Here is a 24001-nt window from a genome sequence, read left to right on the forward strand (position 1 = left end):
AGCAACACAAGACTGACTTTATGGGCATTTTGAATTCGGTATACCCAGACATCCAGTTCACCATGGAGGAAGAAAATCAGGGCACATTAGCATTCTTGGATGTACTGGTGCAGCGCCAACTGGATGGATGTCTGACCACCAGGGTATACCGAAAATCAACATGTACGGATAGGATTCTCCATTTTGAGAGCAACCATCCGACAGCCCATAAAGCCAGCTGTGTTAGAACCCTATTTAAGCGTGTGGAATCACATTGCAGCACTGCCAAAGCAAAGAAGGAGGAGAGAAACCATCTTTTCCAAATATGTAAGCGCAACGGGTATCCGGCAAAATTTGTTAACCGGTTCAGTAAATCATCTGAACCCCGGAATAACCCTGCACCCCAAGAACCCACACCCCAGACAACCACACGAGTTACCCTCCCCTATATCCATAATATCTCAGAGGCTACAGCGAGAATCTTGGCACCATACAACATACAAGTAGCGCACAAACCAAACCAAACGCTACGAGCAGCCATTATGCGCCCTAAGGACCCGCTCCCCAGCATGGAAAGATCGGCAGTCATATACAAGATTGATTGTATGGACTGCCCATGTAACTATGTTGGGGAGACTGCCAAACGAGTAAAGACCAGGGTCCACGAGCATAAATTGGCAGTAAGAAGGGGGGACCAATATTCCCAGATATGGGCTCACATGGCAGAATTGGGCCATAGATTCAATTTCAGTGAAGTTAGCGTGCTGGCAAGTGACAATACCAAGGGAGGCCGCTTACTTAGGGAGGCGTGGCTCTCTAATAACAGCTCTATTAATCGGCACGTTGACCTGTGCCCAGCATATATGGCGTTAAGATCGTGGAGTGCGACCAACCAGCTGCCCCATTACCGACGACCTAATAACAACCCTAATAATATCAAGGAGAATATGTCAACCCCCCAACTGGCTCGGTGTAGGCCAGATGAGGAAGAGCAATTGCAGAGCATTCCTACCACTCTTACAACGCCAGCACAGACCCAGAGGAGCAGTAGAGTGAACCTGGCAGCTTGCCTGCGCCTGGAAAGAGGCGAGGCAGCCGATCTGGAGAGGAGGAGACGACCCCTCCGCTCAGCTGAGATGGCTGGATTGGGGATGTGTGAGGTGCGGAGCGAAGCCGGCGATGGACTCACGGATGCTTTGGAGAGTGGGGGGAGGGGTGAATTGGGATGGGAGAGTGCGCAAGAGGGTGGCATTTGCGAGACCGAACTGTTGCGCCTTCCACCCACGGACTCCGGGGACCCCCACGATGCAAACATTGGCACGAGCGATGTTAGAGGGGAGAGGGGAGCGAAGGAGAAGCACGGCGGCACTCGAGAAGATCGTAATTCCACTACCTCCCCCAGACCGAGCCTCCGAATTATAACGCGTGCGAAAGGAACACAGGAGGCTCAGGAAAGGGGGAGGAGGAGTAAGACGACTGAATGTAATCACAGTCAGGGGACCGCCCCCCCAGTAGACAAACAATCCATCAACCTGTCCCAGATCACCAGCATATCGCAGCCAACTCAGAACGACTTACAGGATTGCCCAGATGACAGTTGGATGGGAGGAGAAAGTACTAAAGTTAAAAGAGAAGGCTATCGCAAAAAGAACAGCCGAGCGGATGATGATTGGGAAAGGAAGAGGAAGTGTACATTACCACTCAAACCTGATGGGGAGGATGGGTTGAAGAACAGAGATAATTTGAACGGTAGGGGAGTTATCCCACCCATCCCAGAATCGAAAGAAAGGAGGAGAGACGACAACACACACGTAACTAAGAAGAATAGGAAGAAGCAAACCAATCAAGTGCAGTTGAATCAATTAGGCCCGGTGACGAGATCGAGGAGCCGGGCGCAGACTCTGACTTGCCTATAAAAAACTCTCACACTTTCTGGCGCTCTAGCCCTGATGATGCCGGCAGGGACGGTGAAAGCTTGGCGCTTTTTAATTAAACTTTTATAGTTTTACTACCCTGGTGTTCATTTTATTTTTGATATGAATACTCCCAGGGTTCATATTTTTAGCATTATTAACCTTATATATATATATATATATATATATATATATATATATATATATATGTGTGTGTGTGTGTGTGTGTGTGTGTGTGTGTGTGTGTGTGTGTATGTATGTATGTATGTATGTATGTATATACATACATACATACATACATACACATACATACATACATATACATACATATATATATATATTAGGCTAGGCACTTTTAAGTAATAGGAAAGAAAGCAATTTTCTTTCAAGGTGTTAATAAATCCTGAAATGCTAGACAACATTTAACATCCTACTTTAAATAATGACTTGTTATTTTTGTACTAAGACATATGGCATTAGAATTTGCAATGACATTTGCATCATGTGCCAAAAATGTGGAACTATCTATGAGTGGAAAAATAACTAGCTAAACAACTAGCTATCAGGCTCTGGGAAAGTTGGATTGCTGTGAACAAATCGTACGTTCATTCCCAGATATAGAACCCTAACAATGTCGTAGATCCTTATGTTGAGTTTTTTTTAATCAAGATGCTTTATTAAAGAATTTATACAAGGAAATACATGAAATCAATATACCAGCATGGCTAAAAGTATAGTGCAGGATTGGTTGGCAAGCTAAAGCTATAACTATATGATATTTCATTTGTATTAGATGTGAAGCTCCTATTTGTGCAGCAAAAGTAAGCATGCAAAATGTGCTAATCTCTCAATTAAACACTGTAAAAAGTTCTGTCTGCCTTATATATTGCTCTAATTTATTATTGCCTTTGAAAAGGATAGTATAATGATCATATAAGCATTTAAATTTTGAAACTAATAGAATGATAAAGTTTAAAAATATTTGTTATTCTTCCTATACAAATACATGATTTTAATATATATTTAAGATATATAGTACATCTCACTTCTCTGTCTGAAAAACGGACACAGAAAACTGAAATAACATTATTGTTCGATTTTTTTCATTCTTTTCAGTCAGATTAAAAGCAAAAATGTTTGGATGTATCTGCCCCATCTTTAGATATAACTTTTAAAATCTTAAATATGTATGCATTTTTCTTCAAAATAAGGAAACTTCACTGAATTAAATACAAGTAACTTTCAAGAGTCTTTTCTACATTTTCAATAAAATAGCAGACTGAAATCAAATAAGTAGTCCTTTACAGATACATATTATTAAAAAGGACTGGATCCATTAAGTAGATATAGTTTGATCAGTTTATCAAAATGAAACAATTTATAGTACCTTCTATACTAGTCAGTTTCATTTTTTGGCAGATACACATTTTAATGTCCTTAACTACCTCCACCACCCACCAAGTGATCTGATTGCTTCCATGATATTTTCAAGTTACAGTGCTGAGGTGGAAAAAAAATGAAACTTTGAATTTGGGTTTTACTGATTAGATAGTTCTGTTGTTATAGGGAGGCTAGTTTATACTATTATGTAAAAGTTAAACATTGAGGTTTAATGTTACTATCTTATTCTACAGCATCAAAGGGAGTCAGAAGTCAATGCCTTTTCCTTCTTTTTCCCTTCTTTTCTACACTTTTCCCTTTTCTCTCCCCTATTTTTCTTATTATTTGCTTTTGTATTTTTGTATTTTATATTATAAATTAATAAAAAGGAAAAAAAATATTTTCAGGTTACAGTGGTAAGGGTTGGAGAGAGAGTGGTCAAACAGGGAATTAGCTTGGAATCCCGATGGGCGAAATCTGACTTCCCTCCCTTGAATATCACTGAAATTTATTTAATCTCATGCATATACAAACTGTTAGTCAGAGAATATTCCTATGTATAGACTTAAGTGCTAAACAACTAACTGAATTCTTCACATGCGAGTCTGGTTATGTCTGACAGTAAGGCAAATAGTTACATATACTGATACATGTATTTATAATCAGTAAGTATACAAATTGTATACAAGTATACAATTATGGTTTACAGTCTTTTTTTCTATGCAGTTAATTTAATAGTTCTTATTCAAGTTTTCTCCATGATGTGTCCTTCACATCATCTTACTGAAGAAGACCCTGGCCTCTCTCAAGAATTCCATCTCTGGCTGTTCTCCAGTCAAAATTAAGTGAATCCAGTGAAAAGGTGTCAGCTTTCTCAGGTACATCTGACAGAAAACATGATTAGATGAACTAATTCTACTTCATTGAAATGCTACATTAACAGAATCTTGCATCTTTGAAAGTACAAATCTCCCACCATCTCCCACCATCTCTGAGAAGTTAGGGAGGGTCCCTTCTGAGCCTTTTTCTTTTTCTTTAGGCAACTCTGGGCTATGCTTTGTCATATGCGAATATTCCCTAGACAGCATCTCGTTGCTCATTCTCAAAATCTTTTTCATATACCATTTCAAGAGGCTCCATCTCAAAACCCTTGGTGAATGTTACCAGGCAATAGACTCCCAACATCTTTGTATTTTTCATACTACCATCTTGGGGTTTGGGCTTTATAGACATCTCCTGTAATGACATTTATATGTTTCAATAATATATGATAATCTTTGTTGACTTGATGGTATGTTTAATTGATATCATTTCAGGCAATGTAGGACATTTCTGGGACCCTGAATACATAGATTCAATGAATGTGGATTCTGTATCTCATGTTCTCAGTTAACAAAGCCTATGCTATTGTCACAAGAAAACTGGACAATAGTCTTGGAAGATATCACTTTGCAGAAATAAAAAAAACATAACAACCCCATCTTTCTACAATAGATAAAACCCAGTAAGGCTGATAAGAGTTTGCAAAGAAACTATCCTTTAATATAACTTGCATATCTTGGAACCCATACATTGTATAATCCTTTTTAATATAATAATTTCAGATAGAATATAATTAATAGATACAATATACAATACAATTCAAAGTAAAATTACATTCACTCATTTACATGGGGGTTATTTTCTCCTAAAGATCTTCTATTGCTCAAACAATTTAACATCATAAAAACATACTTATTGATAAGTTTGGCATTGAAGATTCTAAAATTCACAGCTAAGAACATTTTGAAATCCATCATATCTGTGAATGATTTAGCTCTTACTAGAAACTTATCATTTAACAAACCCAGTTAAAATATGCAATGATATGCCTTAAATACAGATATGATTTAGTTACACATACTATATCTATATGGTGTGGTAATATTTCCTCTAAAATGATTAAATTATTTAAAATCTAATTTTGGACAAGAAATATACATTCCCAGATGTGTTTTCTCTACTGTGTACTACATTGTTCTTTGTCACTGAGGCCATGCAAAGAGCCTTCTTGCACTCCCAACTGAATCAAATCAGGTAATCCTTGACTTACAACCATTCATTTAGTGACCGTTCAAAGTTATAACCACTCTGAAAAAAGTGACCTATGACCATTTTTCACTATTATAACACACCCAAGGTCATGTAATCAAAATTCAAATGCCTGGCAACCGGTTCATATTTATGATGAATGCAGTGTCCTGGGGTCATGTGATCACCTTTTGTGATCTTCTCATGAGCAAAGTCAATGAGGAAGCCAGATTTACTTAACAATCATGACACTAACTTAACAACTACAGTGATTTACTTAACAACTGTGGCAAGGAAGGCTGTAAAATGGGCCAGAACTCACTTAACAACTCTTTTGCTTACTAATGGAAATTTTGGACTCAATTTTGGTGATACGTTGAGGACTACCTGTAGTATTTTGGAAGTAAAGAAAGTTATTTCTTTCTGTTCTCCCCATTACTGAATCATAACACCACAGTTAGATGTTTGGAAGAAGAGGACTACTGTACCATTGCAAACAAGTGATGTGAATGTAGCCCACTAAGTGTTGACATGATAAGTTGAAATCTTTCACACAGAAACTATGTATAAATTGTATAAATAACCATTCAAGGAGTACTTTTCAACATAGAGGGCAGGGGAAAAGTGCAAGGAGAGGATTTTATTTTTTGGGGAGGGGCAGTCACGTTGTTGAAGCCCTGGAGAAAATCTCTCATTCACTGGTACCATTGTAATATAATGTAATATTTTTGTAAAGGGAAATGCATGAAATTCTTTATCAAAACTTTTATATCATATTAAACTTGAGTGAAAAACACAATGGAGAGCTCAAAAGCCAATGTACTAGCTAAAACTCAAAACAGTACTACCCTGGAATCAGGGATGGGAACCAGGATTAACAACTATTTAACTGAATGTGTAAATTTACTGTGAACAAAGAAAGTGGACTTACGCTTGTGGCTATAGACTGGTCTACCACCAAGGTCAACTATTTTGGCTTGTCTTCTTTCACTTGCAAGATGCTCCAGTAGAAACCTATCCAGTTCTTTGTAAGTGCTATGAAAGATGTGACCCTGCTCTGCCTGAAGGGCTATTGCTTGTTCCAACAAATTTAAGTTCTGTTTTGTTTTATCCAAGTCAAATGACTGTTCTGTATTTTCTGATAGACAATCATCTTCTTCACAATCTGGAAATGGATTCTGCATTCTATTACTGCAAATGTCAGCATGTGAGTCCTGTGATACTTGCAGTTCTGATCTCAAACTACCAAAAGTTTCAGAATTGTTAACATCTCTTTCTTCAGCTTTGACTCCAGGTGTTTTTAGGATCTCTTCCTGATTACATCCTACAACATATGTTTTATTTAAAGGCAGTTTTATACTTATCTCTTCAGAAAAATTTGAGGAACTATCCCATTCATTGTCCAGAATTTCAGAGCTACTTTCATTGTCTTCTGAGGAACAGTATTGTGGATGTGGAACACTAATTTTGTCCCTTCTTACTGAAGAATTAATTTCATAACATACAGCAATGTTCTTATTCTCTGTTTTTAAAGGCTGGTTATCACTATCACTTAGTTTATCATTCTCTAGGGAATTTGGTGCATCTTTTGCTATTTTTTCAAAGTTAATTAATGTGTTGGTCATTGTGTCCTGGCAGTTAGTGAAACTGTCCTTCTTTTGAAGATCATTTTCTTGCATGTTGAAATATGAGATACTTTTTGTGGCCATTAAAGTGGTGTTTTCTAGATAGAGAGAAACAGAGAAGACAAAGTTAAAGTATTTCTATTTTGGCCACAATTCACAAATCTGTTAATTATAAATTAATCTACTTATGTCAGTGAAATCCTGGAGAAATGCTACCTGTGAGATTGTTAAGAATTGGCCAAAACTTGAAGGCACAAAATCCATCAATCAATATCAGTGAGAATACTCCAGGGTCAAACATTCTTAAAACCTTTTTAAGGTTTCTTTCTTGATTTGTATGAAATCATACTGTGCAAAACATTCCTTTAAAGAAATAAATGGAAACCACACTTAATAATCAAACTATTATGTGGATCCATGGTAAAATTATATAATTGGTCCAGAAATATAAAACAATTATAACAATGTGAAGTGCTTGTAAAATTTTTTCTCCAAAATTCATTTTCTCAATTAAACTTAATATAAATTGCCAATTCAGTTGATCAAAAGCTTTTTCAGCATCTAAAAATATCAATCCTGCAGGAACTTGATTATTTTTGTCTAAGTATTCTAATAAATTAATAATTTGTCTGACATTATTCTTCATATACCTTCCAGTTATAAAACGCGTTTGATCCTTATGTATAACCTGATGCAAAACCCTCATAAGCCTGTTAGCCAAAATTTTTGCAAAAATCTTATAATCTACATTTAAAAGAGATATAGGTCTGTAATTCTTTGGTAAAGTGAGATCTTGATCTTCTTTTGGAATTAAAGATATAAAAGCTCTACCCCATGACGGGGGAATCTCTAAACCCTGTAATATATTATTAAAAAGCTCTCTTAAAGGTTGAATCATCTCTTGTACCAAAGTTTTATAATAAATAGATGTCAAACCATCCGTACCCGGTGCTTTACCTAATTTTAATTCTTTAATCACTGTCTCAATTTCCTCTCTAGTAACTAAACCATTAATTTCTTGTTTCTGATCTTCTGTTAATTTAGGGAAGTTGGCTTCATTTAAATAATTTTCTATGTCTAAAACCTGTATTTTAGTACTCTTATATAATTTTTGATAATAATCTAAAAAAGATTTCTTAATCAAATCCTTATGATATACTAATTTACCATTATAATTTATTTTATCTATAATTCTCTGTCTCTGTTTCTTTCTTTATTGATAAGCCAACCATCTCCCTGGTTTGTTAGCATTGCAAAATGTATTTTGTTTCATATACAGTAAGTTAGTTGCAGTTTGATCAGCCATCAACATATTAAATTGTGTTTTAAGCAATTTTATAGATTCTTTAACCTTTTCATCTGTGGGATTTGAAATCAAAATTTTTTCTTTTGATTTAATCTCATCTTCCAATTCCTTACGTTTCTGAATCTGCTTTTGTCTATGAGCATTATTCATTTGTATCAAAATCCCACGCACAAAAGCTTTACCTGCATCCCATACCATTGACATTGAAGTTCCCTTATACATGTTTAAAACAAAATAATCCTTTAAATACTCCTTTAATTTTTGAACATTCTTTTCTTGTCTAAATAAATTTTCATTCATCCTCCACGATCTCCTCTCTTTCATCAACCAACTCCATCCAGACTGGACTATGATCCGTCAATGTCCTAGGAAAAATTTTAACATTCTTTACCCTAAAATATAAATCAGTTGTGATAAAAAAAAGTCAATTCTTGAAAAGGATTGATGTCTATCTGAAAAGAAAGTAAAGTCTCTCTCCTCCTGATTGCGTTCACGCCAGTAGTCTCGTAGTTCCCAGTCCTCTTTCAAATCAAAAAAAGCTTTAGGTAATTTAGCCTGTTTAAAAGAAGTAGAAGATCCTTTTTTATCTCTTTGTGTATCTAACACACCATTCCAATCACCCGTTAATATCACAGATCTATAGTCCAACAAAGTTAATTTCTGATGTAACAATCTATAAAATTGTTCCTGTTGTTGGTTTGGTGCGTACAATCCCACTATAAGTATTTTCTTACCATATAAACCAACTTCAATCATAACATATCTCCCTTGAGGATCAGATTCTACCAAACAGACTGATAAGTTTTGCTTGACATAAATAACTACGCCCTTGGTCTTATTTATCAAAAACAAATGGCACAACTTATTGTTAATGGGGGTTTATCAGAGGTCTTTACAATAGAAAAGGGGACTAGACAGGGATGTCCAATGTCACCACTGCTATTTGTTTTAACTTTGGAAATATTGTTGATTAAAATTCAAGAATCACAGGAAATAAAAGGAATAGAAGTTAATAAAAAAGAATATAAATTAAGAGCTTTTGCAGATGACTTGGTGGTCACCCTGTCCCAACCTACTTATTCTGTAGTAGAGTTATTACAATTGATATACCAATATGGATGGGTTTCGGGTTTTAAAATTAATAACAATAAGACTAAAATATTACCTAAAAATATGACCATTTTGGATAAGCAGACTTTGGTTAAGTTGACAGATTTTGAGGTTGTTGATAAGGTAAAATATTTGGGGGTTATTTTATCTGTTTCTAATGCAAAATTGTACAAAAATAATTATGAAAGGTTATGGGTCAGGATACAAAGAGACTTGAAAAATTGGGAGAAATGGCAATTATCCCTTTTGGGAAGAATTGCGGTGATTAAAATGAATGTTTTGCCAAAGTTTCTTTTTCTGTTTCAAATGATACCTATTTTAAAGAATGAGATTAATTTAAATGAATGGCAGAAAGGTATCAACAAGTTTATTTGGGTGGGGAAAAAACCAAGAGTAAAGCTTAAAATAATACAAGACATCCGTGAGAGAGGTGGACTCAAGGTACCGAATTTGAAATTGTACTATGATGCGGTGGTTTTAACATTAATTAGTGATTGGGTTAATTTAACAAATGTAGAAATACTCCTCTTGGAGGGTTGGGATTTACTTTTTGGATGGCATGCCTATTTAATTTTTAATAAAAAAGTTGATAGGGTTTTTAAATCTCATATTATAAGGATTTCCCTATTTCGGGTTTGGAGGAAATATTACAGAAGTGATTTTAAAATCCCATTATGGGCTGTACCCTGGCATGCGATAGAGGGGATAAGGAGAGGAGTTAAAATGGATGGTGTTTCTTATGCACAATTACTCAGATGGGATGGTAAAAACTGGCAGTTAAAATCTTGGAAAACCTAGCACAAGAAAATATTACATATTCATGGTTTCTGTGTAGACAAATAGTGGATAGATGGAAGTTAGATTGTAATGTGGGTTTACTTAGAGAAGATGAAAATTTTCTTAAACAAGTAAAAGATCAAAGACGAACTCATATTAAGAGAATTTATGGGGTGCTAGTAGAATTGGATTCAGAGGCAGAATTAATTAAAGAATGTATGGTCAAATGGGCACAAAATTTTGGTGAACCAGTTCTACTAGATACCTGGGAAATTATTTGGATGAGGAATGTCAAATTTACACAAGCCCAGAATTTAAGGGTGAATTTTTATAAAATGTTTTACAGATGGCACTTTGATCCACAAAAAATGTCTCGTATGTATCCTGACTTACAGCCTAAATGTTGGAGATGTGGTTGTTTGGATGCTACTTACTATCATATTTGGTGCTCGTGTAAAAATATAAAAGCTTTTTGGATTAAGATATGGTGGAATATTCAAAGAATTTTCACAAGGAGGGTAAAATTTACCCCACAATTGTTTTTATTAGGTATTGTTACCGACTGTGATATTAAAGATACTACATTGATGTTAAATTTAATTACAGCCGCAAGGCTGCTAGTAGGGCAATGTTGGAAGAAGGAATCTCTGCCTACTTTGCAAGAGTGGTTTTTTAAAGTTTCTTATTTGGCGGAAATGGCAAAGATTTCGGCTTTCTTGAAGGACCAATTGCAGGAGAAGTATTTTTTGTTATGGAAAAAATGGATAGACTTTATACAATATAAGTTGGATGTTAAAAAATATTATTTAGCTTTTCAATAACTTATATTTAAAATTTAAAATATTTTTTAGATTTTATTCTTTTTTTATTTTTATTTTTTATTTTTATTATACTTTCTTTTATTTTTTTATTTTTTTCTCTTTCTTTATTCTTTTTTCTTTCAAGTATTATTTTTTTGGTAGTTATGTTTTTTTATATACATATTATTGTTAATTATCTTATAACTTGTTTAATTAATGTATTTAGTATTTAGATTAATTTATGGTTTATATTTTCTTTTACATTATTTGAAGAAATTTTAATTAAGCCTATATTCAGCTCTGGGAAGGTCGGGGGAGGGAATGGGAGGGTTGGGGAGGGTTGGGGATGGGTTGTTTTGTTCTTTTTGTAAAATTTTAAAACTTAATAAATATTTACAATAAAAAAAAACAATGTGAAGTGTGAGTGGCATATGCTCAGACAGACAGACAGATACATCTATATCTCTTCTTAAGTTAAAGATGACCATAAAGAGACTTACTTTGAATACACCACTATGTAAGAGAAATATTTTGTACCAGGCTTACTGAATTCATGGAAGGACAATATACAGATATAAAGAAAAGCTAGGGGCAACTATATCATTGAATTCAAAATGAAAGCATTAAATTATGGTGTGCTTAATTAGTTACTATCAATGTGAACATGGATATTCTGAGCAATGGGAAAAATGCCTCTCTTACTTGTGGGTGTATTTAATTTTTGCTTTGAAGCAATAGAGCTTGGAAAAACACAAATATAATACAGAAACTGGCAGATGAGACTTTTCTCATGTTGATGAAAACATATATATTTTTTAATCTTTGACAATGTTAATTCTTCTCCATTGCTTATATTTCCAATTGATTATATTTTTTAAAGATGATGTATTGGATTTCAATATACACACATGCTGTATTGAGAAGCACTTTTTCTTTGAGATTACATGACAAAACAATTGGTAGTAGCTACAAGGAAAAGAATCTCAAATGCCAAAAGACAATAAATCCTTTGTGTTTAATTTACTTTTTTTTCCTAAACATTTTTTCCTGACAAGGACACTCCAAAATACATCTCCATCATCTTTCTTTCTGTAATTATCTCCCTAAAATCAACACTGGCCTGCCAGGATCAAGTAAATATTACCATAGTAACTAAAAGCATTTTTGGATGAAGGGAAGAATTTAGCCACAACACTAGCCCCTTCAATAATGCTGATTATAGGGTGTATTCTTTTGTTGGGATGCATTCAACATAAACTGGAATGTTTTGCACTTTACTTCCTAGAAGAGAAAAAAAATGAGATAAACAAGTGCATAATAAAAAATAAGACAGTCTGGTTCTTTGTGGAATCCATGTCAAACCAACTCTGGGTTTAAATATTAACTTAAATATCATCCAGAAATGCAAATCAAGTTTTGTCTCAGCAACAGTGAGCTATTAAGAGAAAGTATAAAGGGTTATCATAATTTCAAAGTATTATCAACTACCGAAAACAAATAAAAAGCATTTTCGGTGAATATGTCCAATTCATTGAACTATTCTCTCAAGCCACTTAACTACCCACATGTGTACAATAATGATTTATAGACATTATACCTAATTATGCATATTTGGGCTATGGTGGAGTGCCTAACAAAAGCTCTAGAAAGCAACAATTACCTCTGTTGCTTAGCTACATAGTTTAAAATATTCCTATTAAGTGCAGATTATTGTGGAAGGGGGGAGGACGATAGAAGTGCACATGTGCCTCTACAATGCGTTTCACTTTATAGCTGCCAAACTGTTAGCATTTTGGGTCATTTCCAGTTTACATAATTGTTTGGTTCAACTGTTTGTTATACATTAAAAGAAAAATATTTATTAATTGTTTCTTACACATTTCCTTCCAGAAACTGGCCCCCATACTAAAGAATGGGGCCCTTTTTTGAACTACTTGTCAGGCATTTATTGTTGTTGTTGCTGTTATTGCCTGACTTGAAAACTCCAACACAACTTTATTTGTAGATCTTCTACCTTCAGGAGATAGAAGGAGCTAAAAAGATGAAGAGCAGCAGGCAAGGTAACAAAAATCCCAACACTTATTAATGGATGTTCTAATCAAGAACAGACAAAGTCTGAGTAAGGTTCATATTGTTCCCCACTTTCTCCATTTAAATTAATTAAATTATAATAAATAGAGGAAAATGGTAAATAGAGAAAAACTCTTATTGAATGTTCTACATTTTTACAACAAAAAATTTCCCAACAGTCAATCCAACATTCGTGAGTCAATAGTACAGAAATGTTTTCCTATAGAGCTACTTGCCTTGTAGATAGATGCACGAATTGCAGTTTCTGTCATATGAAATCAATTTGAGGTTATGCAGAAGAGATCATTACTACCCTATCAGCTATTCAGAAATAGGAAACCAGTGCATGATTTATTCTAGCAATACATTCCTCTTCCCCCATAGAAGAAGAATGTATATGACTATTAATCACATATAAGTACATATAAGACTATTAATCACATATAAGTACATATAATTATCATAATAATAAATGAGGGCCTGAAACAACATAAAACCAATATGATATATCTCTTGGTCTGTAAATGTCCATTAAATTCATGAAAATATTAATGCAAGGCAGCATCCTAGCATTGGCATTGCTTAAATCTGTTTCTAGAATGGACTCTGAACTATACCCAAATACTATTTATCCAGTTGGACAAATACAGTTATTAGTAAATTCTGAGCATGAACACATGCATCCATACCAACATGCTCATGTAAAGAAGCAAGGTAACATTATGACTTGATCATCAACAATCAGACAAAAGCTCTATGTGAAAAACTAGTGAATTAAAAGTATCTAAATTATACCCCTTGTATCACTCCAACTTTATTTGAGAATGGGAGGCCATTTTATTTTATGGAATTTCCTGAGTGCATCTTAAACATTTAACTGCACAGGATCACTGTTATATAGAATGAGCATGAGTGTAAATGACTTCTCTTCAAAACTATGCTTGGTGCCTGGAAAGATGAATCAGTGAGGAATGCAATGTTACTTATAGAGCCAGAAGACAAGTTGATTAATCCTATAAATGTTAGCCTAATATCACTGCAGATAAATCTTCTCACTTATGAACTGATGCAATTCTTCATTCTAAGGCTGACAGAGAAGGCTAAAAGGTCTTCTAATGGCTACACCTTTGTTCTGCTAAGAATATGGTTCAATAGACATAGATCAGTGTGGTAAACTCATGTGCAAGATAGGAGAAAGAGTGGTTTTCCTTTATCCAAGGTCTTGATAGTGTCCTAGCATAGTCATGAAATCTAATTCAGATATCTTTTATCTATTCTAATCCAATAAAAATTTTAAGTTGTAAATCAATATTTGAAAACAATAATGTGTATGTGGGGGGAGTACGAAAGGGGGGGTTGAATTTTAATTTATTTAAGACAGAGATAATCAATTAAAAGATAGATCAGAGGGGGAAAATCTTATGTCTTATTTTTACATTTTGGATTTATTTCTAGAATCTGCCATGACCCGTGTTATGCAGCTGCCAATGTCAGTCAATATCTGCTCATGTAATATAGCTTTTAGACTCTTCAGTCAGAATTAGCAGGAAAATATGTACCTTAAATAAATCTTATTTGAATTCTATATGGAGTAACTTTTGAAAATTATTTCAAAAATTCAAGTGTTTTAGAATATTACAGCTAGACTGATACCAGAGAGGAACTGATACCAGATAGGAAAAGTATAATCATTAATTTCTTTGGATTTTTTAAAAAAAGTTTTTGTATTTTTGATAAATGAAGACTCTTTGGATTGGCAAAGTTTTATTTAACTCATCAGGTGAGTTTCCAGCTCCTTAAAAGACAATGAGATAATTTTGATTTTAAAAGTTTTAAAAATATATGATTTTTTTGGATTATGCAGCAAAAGTATGCTAAGTATATAGATTTTTAGTATATACATTTTTAAAAACTAATTAACAGGTAACCCATGGTTTCCAACTTCAACTATATTAAACACTTTCTGGGGTTGCTTTCATATAACCAAGTTATCAATATGTGATTCACCACCCAGCATATGGCAAACATGTATTTAATTTTTAACTTTGAAGTGGGAAGTCTTTTATGTTCCTACTGTCATTTGATCATTTTGGTACCATGAAGACACAAAAACTGGGAGACCAACCATATGTATTCATATTTTTCAAAGAAAGGTTTGTTTCTGCTGTTCTTGTAGCTCTTATTTCATTTGTATAGTAATTAATAACATAATGAGAATAAAGTCTAAGGCTATGCACATACTTTTACTCAAAATCTTCTTTTGTTTAAATTGAAGTGTTCTGATAGAACAAAACTAAAAATGGCTTGGGAATACCATATTCCAAGGGAATAAACTTAACGTGTGTTTGACTATTTCAAAAAAAAAATTTCTGGATGCACAAAAGATGCTAAAATTTGGAAGGACTTATTTTAGAAGTGACAAAGAGAAGGATAAATTTTACTTATTGATATAAAAGAAATCTGTTAAAGTTTTGGTGGATTTTTTGTTTTGAAACACAGATGAGAAGCAAACTACTTCTAGAACTTATTTTGAATTGATTAAAAATAATTTTAAAAAACTAATGAAGATTTATAAAATTGTCTTATTTGACCAGGCTTAAAAGAGCTACGTTATTATTAATACACAAAAATGTGAACTCACATTGGGTTTGTACGGATAAAGTATATGTTTGATTATCATTATTATTTTAGAACATATCCCTGTTTCCTATTTTCTGACAACAACTCTGAAAAGTCCATTAGACTGAAAGAGATTAGGTAACTTGGATGCGATTATAAAGACAAGTTATTAGAATCTGATCCAATAAATATAATAGAATTTATTCTCATGTGTATGATTGCAGACTAAGAGACCCTACCACCTATAACTAGAATCTTACACAAATTATAAAGAAAGTAACCCATTACAATTCTAATCCCATTGTTTTAGAGATTTGACAAAGCAATTTTCAATGGTTAATTCTGTGTTAATTTGTTATTAAATTTCTATACATCTAGAGGAATTTTGATCTGAGCAGAGACATGTTCAAGTGGTTTGTTCTCTTGACATGCTGTATTTACTGAGTTCAAAAAGAAATAATTCATCAAGTTTTTGATCAACAAAGCAGAGACATTCACACAAGAGAAAATATGCTTTGCTTTGAACTTTTAATGAAACACTTTTCCTCAAAATGTTCTTTTGTTTAAATTGAAGTGTTCTGATAGAACAAAACTAAAAATGGCTTGGGAATACCATATTCCAATGGAATAAACTTAATGTGTGTTTGACTATTTCAGAAATTTGAAGCAAGCTCTTCCCATTTTTCCCTGGGATTACATAATTGGATGGGACTTCCACATTGATGGCTACCAGCCACTTAACTTATATGAAATTTGGCCAAGTGTATTTATTTTAAATACCCAAATAATAACAGTTTCTACTTAATAAAGTCAAGTAACAATTTCTGCATTTCTTTTGGTAGCCTGCCTATCTAACTCTAACCCAAGGCCAGTTTAAAAAAAAAATTTCATTTTAATGTAAAATCAGAAGTGAATTCTGAGTAATATTTCTAGTAAAGTAAAATAAAAATACTATAGGACACAAATGCATGCATATATGTAATGCATATAGTGCACATATGCACCAAAACTCAGTAAACAACAGAGCTAATAACTAGGCTTTACAATTTTAAATGCACACTAAAAGCTCAACATCAGAAGACATGTGTATGCGTGAGCACATATAAATGCACAAATTCAAACCAACATAATAGCATGATGTAACTGCTGTTTGTCCCAGCATCCCACCTACCATTTCAGCCCATGCGCTAAGCCAATAGTAGCATCGGTCATAATTCTTGTTCTACTGGTTGGCTGGGATATTTATTTTTAAGCAATAATCATAAGCTAGAAAATGAAATCTAAAAATAGTTCTAAAAAGAATCTAGAACATTCCATTCTGGTGTTTGAAACACTGAGCATATTTTCTTAGATCACCAAATAGTTGGAATGGCTGTTTTTAGCTCAGAATGTTTTCATCTTGGAATATTTTGCAAACCCTAAACCTAAATCATTTTTAATTTTATCATCACCATCATCAACAACATCATTATCATCATTATGATCATCATCATCACCAGCATACCATCCTTGCTCCACAAGTCAGGTCAATAGGAATAATATGAATAACTGGTACAAAGTCCTCCCAGTGAGCCCAATTGTCTTATATATTAACAATGATACCACATTGGCTTTCTGATATAATTTTGAAGTGTGTCTAATGATAAGATTTCACTTGTCTTCTTTGGGAAGTGTTAGGAAATATTGATTAAGTTATAACCTATGCTTTTTCATACCTGTTTGGAGAATATTATTATTGTCCTGAAAGTGTGTCCTGCCTTCATTCTCTCCTTTACCTTCCAAGGTGGGATTGTAGTGGCGAGGCTTCATTAACAGAGATTTCCTTTTGTTGATTGGAACTTCCAAAATCTGTTCTTCAGCTTTTCTCTTCTTAGCCATGGAGCTTTTGTAGGCACTGCATTTATACAAAAGCTTTTAATAATAGAAAAAAGTAACATGAAAGACATTGCACAAGAGAAGTAGTATAACCAAAGTTGTAAATGGATGGGTCCTGTAAAAATGTGTATATGTATATGTATGTGCATGGACATATATAGATATGTTTAATTTTACTGGATGGTACTAAAGATGAAGACTCTTTTTGGAATGTTTTATTTTCTAAGATAAGCAAAAGTCTACAGAGGCATAATATATAAATTTTAAGAAAAATAAAAAGTCACTCTTCATTCTGAATAGAACCTATGTTAATATAATCTCAGCACTTGATTAGATTATATGTGTCCAGGAGTAGATAAGGAAAGATTAATAATGATTTGTTAATCCCAAAAGAGAGCAAATATGAAAATTCCAGTCGAATGTGTCAAATTTCTTTGTTTTGCTGAGATGTGTACAATTGAAATATAACCATTTAAATAGTTTGCTCTTTTTCTTGTATGTGAGAAGTTATTGAGCTTTAGAAATGGACAAAGAGGTAGCAAAGATACTTTGGATTCTGATCTAAATCAGAAGATAGAACCAGCACATGCAAGATATTGCTGCAGCATTTCTGAGCCACCACAATGTCTTACTCTCATAGCTAAATCATTATACAAAGTCTGGTTTCTTTCTTGTAGTTTTCAGTCACTGGAATCTAATACTGTAGAGAAGAAATTAAATACACCCACACCCAAACACAAACACACTCACAAATGTTATTCTATCTTATATTTGACATTCTCTAAGATATTTAAAGATTACTGTAACAATCAACTTAATCTCCTCTTCTTTGCTCAATATGCTCAGCTTTGCAATTTGTTTTTCATTGGATTAAGTTTCTAGGGTTCTGGCAAATCCTTTTCTAGCCCCACTCTGATCTATATTATGGCTATATAGATCAGATCTCAAGGTAATTATTTTGGGAACTAAATAGATGTATTCCGCATCTTCAATTATAATGTGCTATATATTCAAGTTCCTTTTTTGTCTTTATAATCTAGAAGTGCACAACCCAAGGGAACAGAGCTACAAGCTGGTATGAAAGATTTGGAAGAAAGCCCCATAACTCTTTCAAACCTTATAAGCAATACACAAGACATAACATATTAATTGAATTTAAAATTCTTTCTTTCTTTCTTTCTTTCTTTCTTTCTTTCTTTCTTTCTTTCTTTCTTTCTTTCTTTCTTTATTTGCCACTTATCTCATTTCAAAAGACTCTGGGCAGCTTATAGCATAATAAACATTACAAACATTAAAATCATATAATATAAAATTACAGAAGAGACAAAATCAAATCATTAATTTATTTATTTAGTGTATGGCATTCAATGTCAGGGAAGTGCTAGACAAAATGCAGTCTTGGCAGCTTCAATTTCTAGTTCAGTGTTCAGTGCTTGTGTGCCTATCTTTGGTGCACCACAGGGGGCAAAATAGTTTATACCAGCTGACTAGCAGCACTCGGGTTGCATGCTTTCGAACTGCTGGGTGGGCAGGAGCTGGGGAACAAGTGACAGCAGCTCACCCCATTTCATAGAGCCAGGCTTGAACCCCCTGGCGTGCAAACCATTTCTGGCAGGCAGTTTCAGCATCATGAAGCCACTGCGTCACTGCGCCCCCTACAAAATCATTAACATTCTTTGGAAAAGGAGGGAGCCAGATATATGGGGGGGAGGTGGGATTTGTTTTTAATTGGTCAACCACCTCCAGTGTGAAACATTCCCATTGGGACACCAAGCCATCTGGCAGAATCAGGTTTTAAGGCTTTTATGAAAACTCAGGAGGCTGGGAGACAACCTCATCTCAGAGGATAAGATGTTCCAAAGGGGGGGGGGAGCCATGGCAGAGAAGGCTCTTCTCCTGGACTCTCCCAGTCAAAATTCCTTGACCGACAAGATCTGCAGTATGCCTTCTTTATTTGTTCAATTAATTATATTAAATTTAAATGAAGATGAAACCACATTCAATATGTATCAACGTCCCATTCACTTCTTTATTTTGGCTTTACTTTCTGGATTGTGGTAACAGCACTCCATCCAGGAATCAAATGCAGCCAGTAACTTCCATAAAGATTTGAATGCATTTCCTACCTAACACCATATGGAGGTGTTCCCTAAGATTATTATTTTTTAAATATTATGTACTATATTCTAAGAAAGTATAAAAATATGTTATTATTTGTTAACAAAATTGAATGGCTGAAAATAAGTATCTGTCAGTCAGCAGGGCCATAAAAAAACCTTGAAAAAAATATTCAGATGATGTATATGTTCTTTGAAAAGTCCAGTGTCACATGCTAAAAATTCTACATTTACTGTTTTTTTTTTTTTAAAAAAAAAGATTCATTATCTGGTGTTCTCTCAGTTATGCAATATGAATAATACCATTATATCTGTCACAGATGAAAAATTGCATTTATGGATCAGTGTAATCCACTCATTGGTTGCTGGACTCAACTCCCCTAGGGAGTATGACAATTCAACATGATACCACTGGTTGTTAAATTTTGCATTTGGCTCATTGATCTAGCAGAAAGATTTGCAAAAATCCCTGTCTCCAGACAGCTCCCTGTTGGTTACACATATTATGAGGCTCAACAGCATAAATTCATCTTTAACTTATGTGCACTAAATTGGCTCCAGTTTGGATTGTTTTGGATGATGGCATATGACTAACTTAAGCTTTTTACTTTTTCTTTTTAAATCCAAGTTGGCAAGGCTTCTCCTTGGCAAGCTACCCTTACAAATATGAAGGACAGGGAAACAAATGTGAAGATCTTCACTGCGGCAAAAGTTAAACCACAATCAACATGCATCTTAAATTGTAAATTCTCTTGCTCTTTCACAATGTTGCACAAAGCAAGAGACCAAAATAATGGATACATTCCAATCCATCTATTTAAAATGACTATGGTTTATGTGGCATATTTATCTGCCACAGCAAAACAAATCCCACAAAGCAGCAATTATTTTTTTTCAATGTACATGGCATACAGGTAAAGAATTGTAACTGGTTGGATTGGAATAATTAAAATTGTGCATCAAGTTGTTTTTTCCATGTAACTTTTGAAAAATCATTTGCCAATTAGGCTCTGCTAGTTATATTAGGAATTCAAAAGAGGCAGGTTTTTCTCAGGTTGTCTATATAAACTATATAAATATAACAATAAATAAATTACTTTCAATAGAAAGTATAATATTCACCACATTTATAGTTCATGATCTCATGGATTTTAATCCTTTATTCTACAGTTACTATAATAACACAAAAAATTGTTGTGCTCCCACTTATGCATCCAAGTGGCTGCCATAAACTTTGATATTTGTGATATTTAGCCTATATATGAACACTTGAACATATTTGTTCCTAGTTACAGTATCTCAGTTTTCTTATGAATAGAAGGAGCTCTGCAAGCCAAAGAAAAATAGACCAGTTTTATATTGTCACTTGTGATAGGCAGCACCAGTTTGGCGGAACTGGTAGCTAATTTTTTGTTGCCCAGGCCCAGAATGGACTTCCAGAAGCAGCATCTATACAGAGAACCAGTTGTTCACATATTTGAATCCCACCACTGATGATAGGCATGATTCAAAGAAATTGGAGACAATTACTTTTTTGTTCCCTTTCATCTATTTTCTTCCTTAACCAAATTAATATTACATTGACAAAACTATCTGATATTGACTGGGATCAGGTGGTGGTCGGAGAATTGATGAGTAACTGAAAACTTTAAGATACTCTGAATTTTAAAATTGATATAAAGGTAATAATAAAAGAAATTGGAAATGCTTCACAATAGAATAACAGATAATAAATTTGTATGCAACTTTCTTTGATTGGGTTTATTAATCATGCGTGTGTGTGTGTGTGTATGTGTATGTGTGTGTTAAGCACATCCAACTGTGTCAGTCAACTAATGAAATTATTCTGTACATGGAAGTACCTAACAGCCCAGAAGTAAAGAAAGCAAGAATTTTCACCAATGGGAAAATACATCTGCAGCATTTCTAATTGTAAATTGGCTTCAAGTAGGTTACTCTTGTGGTGTAGGTGAACTGAAGATAAATTGGCTCAGTTATCCAATGGGAATAAGGTTGTGAAATCGCAGGTTTATGGAAACAGTATAAATACCAGATATGGATTTAGCTTTTGTGCATTGAAGATTTCCATTTTGCCCCTATTTTCTGTCCTTTACTTTCTTATCTCTTGTTTCTTCTCATTTTTTTAAATTCCAGATATGATATCATTCCTTCAAATTAATTTGATCCTAATCTGGTAGTTTAAATGTGAACCAACTTCAACTATATTAAACACTTTCCGGGGTTGCTTTCATATAACCAAGTTATCAATATGTTATTCACTACCCAGCATATGGCAAACGTATATTTAATTTTTAACTTTGAAGTGGGAAGTCATTTATGTTCCTACTGTCATTTGATCATTTTGGTACCATGAAGACACAAAAACTGGGAGACCAACCATATGTATTCATATTTTTCAAAGAAAGAGGTCTGTTTCTGCTGTTCTTGTAGCTCTTATTTGCATTCATATAGTAATTAATAACATAATGAGAATAAAGTCTAAGGCTGTGCATATACAAAAAGAATAGTTTTACTTTTTATCAATAATTTGCATATTAAAATGTTGCCTTTTATTCTGATACTACAAAGCATGTCAGATAATCTATTTATTATGGTATTTCTGATGATAATGTATGCTTTGTACAAAATTTACTATTTATTTTCCATCTTTTTTTAAAAAAAATCTGAATCTTCCCCAACTTTTCCATTAAAATAAAAGCTAGGAAGGAGAAAGGAGAAGGAGAAGGAAGAGAAAGGGAACAAGGGCAAGAGAGGAGGAGGAGGAAAAGGAGGAGGGGAACTTTATTATTAATAGCTGAAAGTAGGGCATGGATTAAACTGTGCTATAAAAAGCAGTTTTGCCTGCAGGAAGAATGGTTTAAGAAAGCAGCAGCAGCAGAAATTGGGACAAAATCACTGCTAATTCTATAGATCAGGCATGTCAAACTCACGACATCACGTGACATCATACAACATATCGGGCCGCTTTTGCCATTGCAGGCAATGGGGTGGGCGCTGCTTCCACATGACGCGTCCGGCCCACAGGCTGGCAGTTTGACACCCATGCTATAGATAGATTTGGATAAAGGCACCAGCCAGGAAACTGGGAGACCATAAGTTCAGACCTGCCTTAGCCATAAAAGTCAGTTGGGCCAGTTTCTCTCTGCCCAACCCACCTCACAGGGTTCTTGTTGTGGGGAAAATAGGAATAGGAAGGTGTGTTGTGTATGTTCATCACCTTGAGTTATTTGTAAAAATAATAAAGGCCAGAAACAAACAAACAAACAAATAAATAATGACAAATAAATAAATAAATAACCACATTTAGAACAGCTTATACCATAATAAAAATTCTTAACTATTCAATGTGCACACTATATAGTTTTCATTGCAGTAATTATCTATGTAAATAGCCTGTCTATCAAAATTATATTTTATGAGCCAAATAATTTAAAAAGTTCTCATTGAATCAAACAAAAAGAATACCGATACAGACCATTTATGAGAGAAATTCTCATACTGCTTAACTGTATTAGACCATTTCTAACACTGAAAATAACAATGCATTTTCCTCATAATTTTAAAATATAAGCTAAAATGTTTTTTTTCTTTAGAAAGTATTTAATTATTAAATATCTGGAATATAAAACCTCTATAGAAAGCTTCCTTTTAAATTCTTTTCAATATAACAAATCGGCATGTCAATAAAGTTTTTTCTTTCCATGATGCATATATTCATTTGCAAAGGTATGTTAAATTGTAGTTTGCTAACAGTAAGTCTGTAATTTAGGATCTCTGTTATGCATCTCGTACATTTTGTCATTAATACTTTTCTTGCTATTTATCAACTGTCCACTTGTTGTCATGGAATATTGGTTCAGCTGTCAAAATTACTAGATGATCTGCGTCTAATAGAAGGGATATTTTTAATTAATTAGGATCTATTATAATTTCATTCCTGTGCCTGTTATGGCATTTTTGATGAAATATTGATAAAAGGAAATATTTTAACTAAAAATTCAGTTCCTGTGTTGTGAAATAACATGACACAAAACTCTAAACCTGATGTTTTGAGAATGTTGAGATCTCCTAATCATACATCCTTGATATACAACTCGCTTTGTAAATAGAGGAATAAAATTTCTGAAAATTTATTTATTTATTTATTTAATATGCTGTCCATCTCTCCAGTTAGGGGATCTAGATGACTTAACAAAGAATAAAAAGATAAATATAAAAACATTTAAAAAATTTAAAGGTACATAATTTAATCTATCTAAATAGTTAATCTATATAGTTTGAAGTTTAAATGTATAGTTATATAGTTTTTAAAAAATTGTCTGTCTTTTAGCTTACCAAA

General features: G+C 33.7%; 1 protein-coding gene across 3 annotated transcripts in view; it reads right to left on the reverse strand.

Annotated features, from left to right (window-relative positions):
* Positions 1-24001, reverse strand: part of ST18 (ST18 C2H2C-type zinc finger transcription factor) — a 119042-nt gene that overhangs the window by 56711 nt on the left and 38330 nt on the right. For all 3 annotated transcript variants that reach the window (XM_039368594.1, XM_039368592.1, XM_039368593.1), the window contains 2 exons: positions 17365-17543; positions 6274-7065 (listed from right to left, as the gene is read on the reverse strand). In XM_039368594.1, the coding sequence (XP_039224528.1) occupies positions 6274-7065; positions 17365-17543 (971 nt within the window). The remainder of the gene's footprint in view (positions 1-6273; positions 7066-17364; positions 17544-24001) is intronic.

Source organism: Crotalus tigris, unplaced genomic scaffold, assembly GCF_016545835.1.
Source record: "Crotalus tigris isolate CLP2741 ecotype Arizona unplaced genomic scaffold, ASM1654583v1 scf7180000020856.321264, whole genome shotgun sequence".
In the NCBI taxonomy this organism is placed as follows: domain Eukaryota; kingdom Metazoa; phylum Chordata; class Lepidosauria; order Squamata; family Viperidae; genus Crotalus; species Crotalus tigris.